The sequence below is a fragment of the Empidonax traillii genome, unplaced genomic scaffold (genome assembly GCF_003031625.1).
Source record: "Empidonax traillii isolate 1590-97213 ecotype Southwest subspecies unplaced genomic scaffold, ASM303162v1 scaffold943:size483155, whole genome shotgun sequence".
NCBI classification, from domain to species: domain Eukaryota; kingdom Metazoa; phylum Chordata; class Aves; order Passeriformes; family Tyrannidae; genus Empidonax; species Empidonax traillii.
In genome coordinates this window covers 127945-140818 of record NW_020956136.1, presented here as the reverse complement: position 1 = coordinate 140818, position 12874 = coordinate 127945, and the positions used below count along the sequence as shown (strand labels likewise).

The following is a 12874-nucleotide window of genomic DNA, read 5'->3' as shown; positions in this document are numbered from 1 at the left end:
TATATATCATTATTAGTTGCTTGATTTGTGGTAATAAGTTATATCCATACCCTTGAAAAGTTACCTGAGTGAAATGCATTTGTAGTTCATTTTATGTACAAAACAGTGATTTTAGTAACTGGTGTCTCATTCACTGTTGCATAAATTCATCCTCAGCCATTATGGCGAGTGTCTTGGTTTTCCATAAGATTTTAAATTGTTCTGTTGATTTGAGGTTTTTTGTTTTAATCTTTTAGATAGATGGCATCATTTCTTGACTCAACAATAGAGTACATTAGAAAGTAGTATCATCATTGTGATCATTGGATATGGCAAATGATGCTTTAAAAAAGTCAAAGTGAACATCCTGGCATCATTTAGGACCCTGTGAAAAGTTACACTTTTCTTCATAGTGCTGTTGTTGGGAATTTGGGGGTATTTCTAAGCTATTTACCGGTATTTACCAAACATAAGTTAACTCATCGTCATGTTTATTGATGTAACAGGTGTGCCCATTGTCTATTGGTTCTGAGACTGAAGTCATGGGACCGATGGGAAGTCTCTAGGAATAAAAGAACCATCGAAGTTGTGTCACATACAGGGCCTTCCTTCTCTTATGTGGGTGTCCCAGTGTGTCTAATGCTTCAAAAGCATTTCAGCATCCTCAGTGGTTGGTGTTCCCGCATACAGAGAGCAGTGGCATTGCTCATGTTGTTTGAAGGCTGATGTACAGTCACATAAAGATTGCTAATGAAAATACACATGTAGGTATGCTGATGTGCTTGGAGGGAGTCTTTTAAGCTATACGATCACGTAACATTTTCAGGGAAATGCATCTCATTCGCGTATCATTCTACTACAATCTGCTAAATGGGAATGGAAGAGTTTTTCCTCATGTATCAGTGTCTTGTTTCATTTGTATTAGGGATTAAGATTTGTAGCATAATTTCTGCATAACAAGACCTACTGGAATATGGATTGTACTATTACGTTTGAAAACCCCCTACCAACTTACCACTAACCTTTTCTTTTCTCTTTTCAGATCTCTTTGGATCCCTGTGTAGTTGATTCATGTTTCCAAACTCTTTCTCGGAACCTTCACAAGCAGCCAAAATGAAGTTGAAGCATAACATCAACCCTGTTCTTTTACAGCTGATAAACTTTGTAATTTTGGTGTACACCCTTGTGACATACATTCCATGGTACATACTTTCGGGATCAAAGCAGGCTATTGAAAAAGCCAAGCAGGTTAAAGCCAGACCTGTGAATAACAAGGCCGGGGGTGCTTACAGATCTGTTAACAGCCTACACTGCTTAGCTTCAGTTTTATACCCTGGGTGTGATACACTTGACAAAGTTTTTAAATATGCAAAGACTAAATATAAGGACAAAAAACTCTTGGGAACACGTGAAATCCTCAAAGAGGAAGATGAAATCCAGCCATCGGGAAAAGTTTTTAAAAAGGTGAGTCTTTCTGCGGTCTGCCTTTAAGAATTTTTTTTTCAGAATGTTTACTTTCTTGTGCAGCACTTCTAGTCCACTAAAGCAAAGCTGGCTAAAATAATAAGTTTCTCTACTGAGATTAAATAGTTTTGAAAAGACTTAAATTATCTAATTCCTGATCTTTCATTACTTGACGTTTGAAACAAATCTAAACCTTCTTTTTGCATTCTTGAGTAGATATCTTTTTTTTATGGTTTTAGCCAAAGAAAAAGCACAAATATGTTTTATTTGTTTGTTTTTAATATTCAGCTGATGATGTAAGCAGCTTCAAAGGTTGCTTTTTAGGCAAATTAAGAAAAGTCTCTTTTTGTATTATTCTGAACTATAATCAGATAAATATTGAAAAATTACTAGATGCCTATGCTCAGATGTGCCATTCCAGTAAAACTCAGTTATAACTTACAGATTTGCTGTTCTGCCCTGTGAATTCAGGACTTAAATGACGTTTTTGTTTGGAAAAGGATTGCACAGATTTTATTGGAACAGTCTTTTTTTGTCTTTTTGTTTTGTCTCCTTTAAGATGAACTATTTCTCTACTAATATGTAATCCAGGGGGGTGTGTGTGTGAGATGTGATTGCGGTATGAACTCTGTTTCAAGGGACAGAATTTTTTATAGAATTTTTTATAATGTTCAAGCCTATATTGTCATTTGCTGCTTTGTATTTGTTCAGAGGCATTTAAAAATCCGCTTTTGCCTGAAGAAGAGAGGCTGTAACAGGATACGTGTTTCTGTGCATCTGTGTGTAGTGTATTAAAGGTCTACATTTCTGTATTAGAAGTTGTTAAAATCCATGATATAAAGATAATTTTTAGCTAAGATTAGTTTCCCAGCAGATGAAAAAAATTATCTCTTCATATAATAAAAATTAATATTCCTTAAATAAAATAAAGATAAAATAAAATCCCTTAAATACCACTAGTTTTAATTCTGATGGAGAATTACGTTTACAGTAGAGTTTGATTAATATAAGAATATATGGCAAAGTTCAGTTCTGTTAAATCTTTATAGAAGCCTAAATTGTTAGTGAAACTTTCTCTCAGCTATGGAGTTAGTTTTTTTTAGTATGAAGGAAATGCTGGGATGAATGGTTACACGTAATCTTTCTTGATGCACATTTTGCTGCCTCATTACCCTATAAAGAAGCAGAAAGTTCATGTTGTACAGAGTTGTACAAAGAAAGGCTTCTGAGCACAAATCAGAATTTTGGCTGCCTGTGGTATGTGCCCTGTTTTTCAATTGCAGTTGGTAATGTAAGACTTAAGAATTTAGGAGTTTTAGCCTTTTCCATTATGCAAGCAAAGTGTTCTCAGTATTGGAAAGCTGAAGAATGTTTGTGTTGATCTACTTAAATCAATTGTTTCTAAGTATGTAGACTTAGAAATTACCCAAGTTAGGTAATTTTTGTCTAAGCTTGACACAACAGTTCATTGTGGTCGATTGCCACACTTGCCCTCGTGTTAGTTTGTTCCAAACTGTGGCATTATCGCACAAATCTGCTTTTAATTTTTTTTTTCCATTAAGGAATACAGTGTTCCTTAATACCACATAGCATATTTTAGCAAGAGAGGAGAATCGGACCATTTCACACGATACCTTGTGGGTTCTAAATGTCAGGGTTCTTTTCCTTTGGTTTCTGTCTTTCATACCCCGCACCATTTTATTGCCTGGATTCCTTTAGCAAAGGCAACTTGCTGAGATTTGCTCGGTGCAGCTCTTCAAGAAAGTGCATGACAAGTTTAATTCTTACGTATAATGCATATAATTTCTATACTTTACAGAAGCTGCAAAATTTTTAATTGCTGTTTCCTTTCCACAATTGAACACAGTGATTGGAGTGATTGATGCATTTTTCTGAGGTCATCTGCAAGTCAGGAGTAGATCTGAATGCATGTTATGGGTCTGGCTGAGTTGCAGTACCTATTAGATGTGCCCCTCTGCAAACTGTAGTGGGATGCATTTGCCTAGTTCATGATTCATTAATGGGATAAATATATATCTCAAAAAAGTAAAATATTTAACTTGTGATTCTTGAGAGAGTTAAGTGTGCTCACACTTATAGCTGAAATTATTTAAAGCTTATTAACATCTTTAAGATCCGATATGGCATTAATTTATTTCGAGATATCCCAGATAGTGTGTAATTTCTTTAATTTTTGTGATGTTTTATTGTTACAAAAATATTTATTCCTTTGCAGTTGCCGAAGTAGCAGAAACTCATGGGTGTGAATAAAATATACTTTTTCAGGCTCACTTTGTTGCATTTTGTAATATTTCATATGTAGTTAGTTCTTCTGTTTCCTTCCGTAGTCAGCTTCTCCAGTTTTCCTCTCCAATCTCATCATTGGAGAGCATACCTAATATTAATTTCATAAAATACGTATTTATGTCAGCATAAAAATACCTCCAAGTTTAAGACATAATTAATTGAAAAAAATAATTAATTCAAGCAGAGCTTAAATTTTATGATGCCCAAAAGATGGGCTTTATTCTGCTGGCTGCTGGTTTTATGTCATCTTAGTTATATCGTCAGGTGCTTACTTTTATCTGTGTTGGTATGTGAATTTTGCTCTGTGTGTTTGTGTTCTTTTGGTGGTTTATTTTTTGAGGGGGATGTTTGTTTGTTTTGGAGATTGGTTGTTTGTCTCGTTCTGTTTTAAAAAGGGGTTTGTAACCAAGAACAGAGTTAGTGGAAACATAATAAATAAGACATAGTGAGGAAAAGAAAACACAGTTTTGAGAGGGGAAGGTGATGCATCTGAAACCTGAGAGATTCAGGTGAAACAGCAAGCACGTGGGAAAGTACTTCAGAATTCAGAACTCATTATTGTTGATACCCAAACTTATTGTCAAAGTACAGGAAGGTTCTTGCCATGCCAAGTCACTGAGCAGTAAAAGAGTAGTTTACGATGTTGGAAACCATAGGGTGCCATGTAAATAATATTTTAGAGTGGGGTTTTTTTCCAGAAGTGTTCAGCTGCAATCCATGTTTTCATTTCAAAAAGGCCAAAAGTAGACCTTTCAGATAATCTTGTTCGTATTATTTATAATATGCTTTCTACAGGAAAATGTATTTAATTAATGATTACTTGCTTCCAAGTAGTAGTCAAGGTTCTTTAAGCCTTATTAGGTACATTTAGGAAGACCTTCAAAGGTAACTGAGGTCAGGTAGTTTAAAGGCTGTGTTTGTGCCAGCAGCTTTATGGAGAATATTTTATGACACCTTCACAGTAAAAATTTCAATACCTCCCTAAAATCCAGGTAAAAGAAATGTTAACTGCGTGTTTAGTGTCTATGCTTTTCTGGACTTCCAAATAATAATGTGGTCCTGATAGTTCCTACTATTTTACGGTGCATTCCATCGGTAACTCATCCTGCAGTTTAGAATCTGGAGCACTAGAGGGCACCGGTTTGCTTTGGAATGTCGTGTTTCCAGGGAAAGCCCCAGCGCTGCGTTCTCTGCTGGGCACTGCTGAGGTGTGTGGGGTTGTTCAGTGAATCCCCGCTTCTTTGGGGATTCAGTAATCCCCACTTCCTGGGCCCTTTTGCCAACTCTTAGACAGTTGCTTTTTTTCCATGTGTAAATAGTTACCAAGCAAAAGCAAGTTCTGAAGGTTGTAGAGTTAAACGTGTGTGAGTGTTTAAAGGATTGTGGCACTTAATGTCAGCCTTAACAGCTATTTACAGCAGAAACCAAAGCACAGAATTGTTAGGGATGGAAGGGATCTCTGGGCATCCTCTATTCCACCCCCCCCGCCAAGGCAGGGTCACCTGGAGCAGGTGACACAGGAACAGCCCCAGATGGGTTTGGAATGTCTTGGGAGAGGGAGACTCCATGACCTCCCCGGGCAGCCTGTTCCAGTGCTCTGTTACCCTCAGTCTAAGGAAGTTCTTCCTCATGTTGAGGTGGAACTTGTTGTGTTTTATTTTATAGCTAGCGCTCCTCATCCTGTTACTGGGCACCACTGAAAAGAGTCTGGCACCATCCTTTTGGCACCTGCCATTGAGATGTTTCTGTGCATTAATGAGATCCCCCTCAGTCTTTTCTCTGGACTGAACAGGCCCAGCTCTGAGTCTCTCCTTATAAGAGATGTGTTTCAGACCCCAGATCATCTTTGTGGCCTCCACTGGACCCTCTCCAGTAGCTTCTTGTCTTCCCTGGACTGTGCGCTGGAAAATATTAGTGAAAGCTACTGCAGGAAAGGCCAAGAAGGGAGATGGATTTGGAGACAAAAAAAAATTAAGGAAGGTTGAGAGAGACCAAAACCTGCTCTGTGTCCTGCAAAAGAAGTGTAGAGCAAAATGCAGAGGAAAGGGACGTACAGAGGCAGTATGTTAATATTTATAGATGTATATATGAATATATATTATTATTTAATAAGATGTATATAGTATAAATAATGTAGGGAGGGAATAGAGAAAAAAGGCTGGGCATGGGGAGGAAAGGAACATTGGAATTTAAATATATGGAAGGCAGTAGGAAAGTAAAACTCAAAATAGCTGCATTGAAAATAGTCTTACCTGTTTTCATTTGTCAGCGATCTTCAGAAATGTATTTGTGTATATATATATATATATATATATAAATAACTATACCTAACAGTGCTATACATCCTTCCTGTGGATTTTTCCTTTTTAAGAAAACAAGGCACCAATAAGGCCTTCTTTCACTGCTTCATATCAAACTTGTTTAAGTAAGGAGGATGAACTTTGTAAGAGAATTAAAAAAGGGAAAAACCCAGAATCTTAAGTCTTACTTGGAAAGATTCATTTTGGCCCTTTAATGATTTTTTTTCCCCGACTTTAATGAGTTACGTAGTGAATGGTGGAAATTACTAAAACCTTTTATGGGTTGACAAACTTACCAGAAACAGTAATAAGAATCTACTTATATTTCCTGGCCTAATTATTTGTGTACAGTTTTCCTGAGGCCACGCTGTAGGCAGAATATAATGGGGGCAAGGGTGTTACCCAGTTCACTGCTATAAATTGTTTTCGACTGATGAGCTTGTCAAGAATTTCCAAGTGTGCCAAAAATACTGCCTTTGGGGAAAAATGTCCCAAATTAGAATTTAAATTTCCAAATTACTGAACTCTGGATGGACGGGAAGACGTGCAATATTTTTGTTGGAAGCAATAGGAGTTTTCCACACCAGGCATATCTTGGTGTGTTGAAAGGGACTCCAAAATCCCCCTCTTGTTGGGGGGCTGTGGCAGTGAGCACCAGCCAGGGGTGAGCCCCTGCCCCTTGGGGTTCTCTCACTGCTTACAGTGGAGATTTCCAACCTGGTCTTTCTGCTCCAGTAAGGTTTTTGGCTCTGAAACAGCCTGTTTGCCAGTGCAACTGAGTTTCTGTAACTAAACCAGGAAAATCTGAGAAGATTGTTGTGCGAGAAATATGTATTTTCTGGCAAAATTGCTATATATTGCAAATATTGGTTTTTGAGTTCATTAGACAGTGTTTTCCCATGAAAACATTTGTGAATTTCTGAGCAGCTGCACGTGTACCAGTCCTTAGTAAAGAAAGGTTTGTCCTGGAGAACAAGTAGGTTAATGAGCAATATGCAGTGAGACTGATAGGTACAATTCAGTTACCTAATTGTAACTTCAGCACTTTGGAAAAGTGTTTAGATAAAAGCAATCTACTAAATTTTATTTTTTATTAGAAGTTGAGAGAGGTTTTTAAATATATTTTATTAAGGAAGTGGATGTGGAAATACATACTCATTAGAAATATAATTACATGCCAAAATGTCGTTAGATTTGGCAGCCTACAAGATTGAAATTTAGATCAAGTTGATGGAAAAAAAGAATGGGGAAGGAGGTAGAAGTTTTGCTTTTCTAGCTTTTTTTAGCATTTGCTTGCATTTATTACTAATATTTTGTAGTTAAAGAATATTTCTGAAATACTTGACTAAAAAATTGTATTTCTCAAAATTGTCAGTGTGCTTGTATAACTAGATGGTTAAGGTATAATGATTTAGAGTCTGGATTTTCAATGTAAAACATCTTCCTACTAGATCTAGATATGAAAATATTTAGAATATCCTCAAAGAAATATTCTGTCACTCAGTAAGGAAACTAGTACTGCAAGCTGCAAGTGCACATGTAGAAATCTGTGATATGACCTGTAAATTTAAATCCAGTTTTACTGTGCACCAGCTTTCCCGTATAGAAGAAAAGTGAGATTGCTTAATATTTTCCACATGGCTTCTCAGAACTGAGGTTTGTCAGTAATTTCCAGTCTGGTCTTCAGTCCCACTTTTGTTTAACAGTAAAATAAGGGCAAAATTATTGCTACTCTTCCCCTTGACATTTGTTTCAGAGTGAAGGGAAAAGGGACTTCACAATTTCTGACTGAGGATTTGTGGATATGCTGCTTTCTGGATTCCAGTTTACCTTTTCTTAATTAATGCCTAAGCCATCGTATTCATGAATTGTATCAGCCTAGTGCTTGTCACCCTTTACATAAAACAAACCTTTTTTAAAAAGTAAAGGCATGTGGGCCAGATAACCACATGCAGCCTTCCAGAGGGCTTCTGAAGTGCTGTGGGCATCGTGTGCTTCCCTCACGTGAAAACAGAAACTGAGGTGGTAACGTGTGTGGAGATATTGCAGTATTTGTGTTGGAAATTCCACAGGCCCTTTAGCTTTTGGCCAGAATATTATTCATTATCTCGAGTAAAGTGCTGTTATAATTCAAGTGCATGTTACTTCAGACATCTGTGGTCTCTTCACGTGGGTGAAGATGTAGTAGGACATGTGTTAAGGATTTTCGCTTTCTAAAATGAACTTATTATTCTTATTAGGTCATCCTTGGCAAGTACACCTGGCTTTCTTATGAAGATGTATACATTAAAGCTGTTAATTTTGGAAATGGCTTAGCAGTGTTGGGTCAGCAACCAAAGACTAACATCGCTATCTTCTGTGAGACCAGAGCTGAGTGGATGATTGCAGCACAGGCCTGCTTTATGTGCAACTACCAGCGTAAGTGTGTGTCTTCCCTGAAGGTTTGATCTTACTTCACAGTCTGAAAATAAAACCTTTTCTTTTCTTTACATACTAAGAAAACTTGATGTGTATTTTATATATAACATTAAAATTTATGAATTAAAAAAATGCTGCATAAGGTAGAAACCATGCACTTTATAGCATTTTGTGTTAGCGAATAGAGAAACCTGCATGTTTGCAGATGGAGTATGATTTTGAGTTTGCTCAATGAATTCATGGGAGGTTTATCTTCTTTCAATCTCAAATCAGTACAGATTCCCAAGTTTCTAAAAACAAACAAACAAACAGAAATCACACATGAATTCATTAACTCAGTTTCAGGAGCTGACGTCAAACCTTTTCATCTGTGCCTGTAAGTTTTGCTTTAACCGGATTTTTTGTCAGTTCTTCAGTTTTGATTTTGGTTAGGCCTGATTCTCTTGCCAAGAAATGTATTGACTAATCTCAACTTGCTCTAGTTGTTTAAATGCCTGTTTCATCGTTGCTCGTAGTATGTCATTCACCTCTCTGTAAGCGCAGCCTGGCTGGGTTCTGTGATGTTCTCAGAGGTGCATATCTCCTTGTACCACAGGGCACGCTGGAAACTGCTGTTCCTCACAGGCTTTGGCCTCTTCATTTCTGTGTTGACCCTCCTTCAATAGGAGATGGGCTGTAAAAGCCACATGTGCAGAAATTCTTCATTTGCTACCTATGTACACCAAAGATGTCAGATGGACTTTTTTCATGTTTTCAAAGCAAACCTAACAAGATTATTGTATCTTCAGTGGCCTCTCTTTGCTCTGAGCACGAATCTGTTTCAGTTTGAGAAATCATGTGTTGTTGAGTGTATAGCAGTTTTCACTTATTTGCAGTCTTTACTGCGTCTCTCGGGTTATTTTGTGTACCCTTTGCTGTGTTGTTCCCTTAGTTTGAAGGGTGGAGTTGATGACAAGGTGCAGTGCCCCAGCACATTTCAGAGTCAGCATGCTTGCCTTATATGACACCTGGCTCTGCAGACAGGGAGGGAGTGGATGTCCTGTATTGTGACTTCACCAGTGCCTTTGGCAATGGGCTCCTGTAATACCTGTACAGCCAAACTGTTCAGATTAGACCTGGATAAGTAGGGCAGAGTTACTTGCCAGCCCTCAGGGGTTGATGTTGACTCCAGTACTGTTTAATTTCTTTAGTGAAGACCTGGATGATGGGATAGAAAAACCGTGTTGTGTGGAACCTCACAGAGTTCGGTGAAGGCACTTAAAATTTCCTCTGTGTGTGCTGGAATACCTCATGTACCACTATAGGCTGGGGGACAGTTGGAGAGAGCAGCTTTGCAGAGAAGTACCTGAGGGTTCTGGTGGGCAATGGGGCAGATTACCCAGTGCCTTCTTGCAGTGGGGACCAGCAGCATCCTGGGTGATGGTAGCGTGACTGTAGCACTTAGTGTCCAGGGAAATGATCCTTCTTCTCCTTTTGAACGCTGGCAAAACCACATCTGGAGTACTGTGTCTGCTTTAGGGCTTCCTTGTAGGAAAAAAGACGTTGACGTACTGGAGCAAGTCCGGTGGAGGGCTGCCAAGAGGCTGAAGGGGCTGGAGAACGTGACATTTGAGGAGAGGCTGATAGAGTGGGGTCTGTTCAGCATTAAGAGGAGTGAGTTCAGATCTTGTTGCCATCTAAAACTATCCCATATGAGCACACAGAGGAGGTGAAGCCAGACTCTACTCAAAGGTGTGTTTTGATGAGACTGGAGAGGACAGGTACTAGTTGAGTGGCAGGAAAACTTTAGATATTAGGGCAAACCTCTTCACTGTGATAGTGGTTCAGTGTCAGAATAGGAACCTAGAATAATTGTGAAATCTCCATCCTTGGAGATAGGGAAAAACCAGACTGGCCATGGCTCTGGACACCCTGCTCTAATGAATGGTGTGTGCAGGTGACCTTCCCAGGTCCCTTCCAACCTAAATTTGGTGATGGTTTTGATTCTTTCTTCAGTGAGTAAATGCTGCTGGCCTGCCTGTCAGAGCAGAGACCTGCACAGGCTGTTCTCTGATAAGATGCCTGTGTTGCCTTTCAATTATGTGCCTCGTAATACACCATGCCAGTTCCCCTTTATCACTTTCGGGATCTATTAGATTCCTGGTGACTAAATAAATTCAAAGGCTTTTACAAAAGCCTTTGAATAAATTCAATAAAATTCAAAGGCTTAAAATTCATAGACTTATATTTATTATACAACATTTCAAAGGCTTGTCAATAAATAAAATTCAAAAGCTTGTATCATTTTTTTTCCTTTGGTAGTGAAGTACACTTAGAAATCCTAGGGAGATTTCGTAATTTGGGAGTGGGGGGGGGGGGTGAAATCTGAGACAGGGGATAGATGTTGTGAGCAGAATGGAATGCATATGTTTTTGGTTTTGTTGGATTAGTGTTTTAAATCCCCTCATTGCAACGTGCTGCAGCACACTGTCTGACGTGGTATTCGACATCTAAGCTGCGCGTCGTCCGATGTGAACTTGGCTGACTTGTGTGTTGGCAGACGATGAGAGTGTTGTGCAGTATCCACGGTCAGTTTTGCTGAATGAATTAGAAAATTCAGATGGTGTTGAAGTAGTAGTGTGGCAAGACATTGCTAAATGACTTAGTATTTTTTTGTTTCACAGCGAACTGCTCTGGTAGCGTTGTGACATTCTTTCTGAACGTGAAATGTGTGAAATCTGATGGTATGGGCCCAGAACTGATGCCAAGAGAGCAGGTTCATCTGTTTCATAGATAGTGTTGAGTGCCTTTTGCACTACAGAATTAAAATGGGGAAAGTAATTTTTGTTTTGGATTACTTGCACAAGGAAGTAATTTTTTTGATTAGAAATTACTTGCTTGTTTTTAAATGTGAATGGATTGAGACTATCTAAAGTCTTGTATTTGAGGAGGTAGAGTGGGATTGCTAGTTCAAAAATGGAAAAAGTAGTATCACATGAAAACAGATTTCTTCCAGAGTGCCTCCTCTCCATCTGTGTGAACAGCTCTTCACTAGTGTAGGCAGATAGAACGCCCAAATGTATAACCAAATAACAAAATAGGAGAGTTTATTTTTCAGTCATACCTTCCTAAAGCTTGAGCAGAAGTGGGTGTGTCAGAATTTATTTGGTTGAAGCCTTTAAATGTGCATTTTGCTTTTTATTTTTAATGTACAACAAGTGCTGAAATAGTTTAACATTTGAGTTACACTGAAATGAATTGCAGAAGTTGAGTTTGTTTCTTTAGGGCAAGGCTTTGTCCTTGTGTATGAGCTGGCAAAGTTATTAGTGTTGGAGTTTCTCTTTTTAGACTTTTAGAGCAGCGTTCCTAGCAGCAGGTCAGATAAAGACTCACTTGTACTACTGCACGTGAACACAAGATAATCCCTTCTTGATATGTTTTCAAGAGAACAAGGACACAAAAAAAACCCCCAAAACTTTCAGATTTGCCTGAAAAAGTTTCAGGTGCCAGTGTGTGGAGAAGTGAGAATTTGAGATCGGAGTCATTGATGAGTTTTGTTCTCTCCATGACATAAGTGCACCATCATATAAATGGTTTCTCTCTGTTTGGCTCTGTCATATAGCTCTGAGTGTCTTAATGTACTTCTTTGTGGATGAGTAACTACATACGTGGTTATTTCGGAGATGATCCTTTTCCTTCTGGGCAGTGTGTCGGTTCTGCTTGTTGGCTCGGGGAAGCTGAATTTCTGTGAGATGTTTATATAACAGGGGTCACTGCAGTAAGTGGAGAGAGCTCGTGGGAACTAGTAGAGGCACTCTTCTGGACTTTGCTCCCACCAAATTAAAGAAAACACAGTGCATGTGCATTTGCCCTGCAACAGTTCTGAACTATGATGGACTGTTTTAACAAGGAAAAAATAAGTAGAGGTCAACTATTTACTTTTCTGTGTAAGAAAACTGCTTTTGAGTTCTTCCTTGGTATTCTGCGCTGGTTTAGTAACTCCCTGCATTTCAAGTCTTAGATACAACGAACTTTAATTTTAATTTTTTTATCCTTGCTGCAGTGAGCATAGTAGAGTTACAGTCCTATTGTACAGTACGGTGTCTCGTTTTCATAATTACATTGTTTAAATATTCAGCTAAATACAGACTAAAATACAGGAGTGATTCAGATACCTGATATGACAAAACTTCCAGCATGGATGTTGTAATTATTGGTTGTGTTGGCTGACCTTACAGCTTTTTTGAGATACCCATGTTTTGTGTTCTGCTTGGAAAAGAGGAAATTATTATTTTTTTTGAGACCAACACCTCTCTTCCTTTTTGAGCTCCCTTTTTCTTCATTACTCTCTTCTGTTTTCATTCAGTTCCCATAGAAATGACAGGAAATTAAATATGCTCTTAGAAGTTCAACACATTTATCATTAA

At 38.3% G+C, this 12874-nt stretch overlaps 1 protein-coding gene across 5 annotated transcripts in view; it reads left to right on the top strand.

The window, feature by feature from the left end:
- The window catches only part of ACSL3 (acyl-CoA synthetase long chain family member 3), a 48814-nt gene that overhangs the window by 18896 nt on the left and 17044 nt on the right, over positions 1 to 12874 (top strand). For all 5 annotated transcript variants that reach the window (XR_003573428.1, XM_027903191.1, XM_027903194.1 and 2 more), the window contains 2 exons: positions 1022 to 1443; positions 8291 to 8468. Coding sequence is in view for 4 of the 5 variants with exons in the window: in XM_027903191.1 (XP_027758992.1) it covers positions 1051 to 1443; positions 8291 to 8468 (571 nt within the window). In the remaining variant the exon portion in view is untranslated. The remainder of the gene's footprint in view (positions 1 to 1021; positions 1444 to 8290; positions 8469 to 12874) is intronic.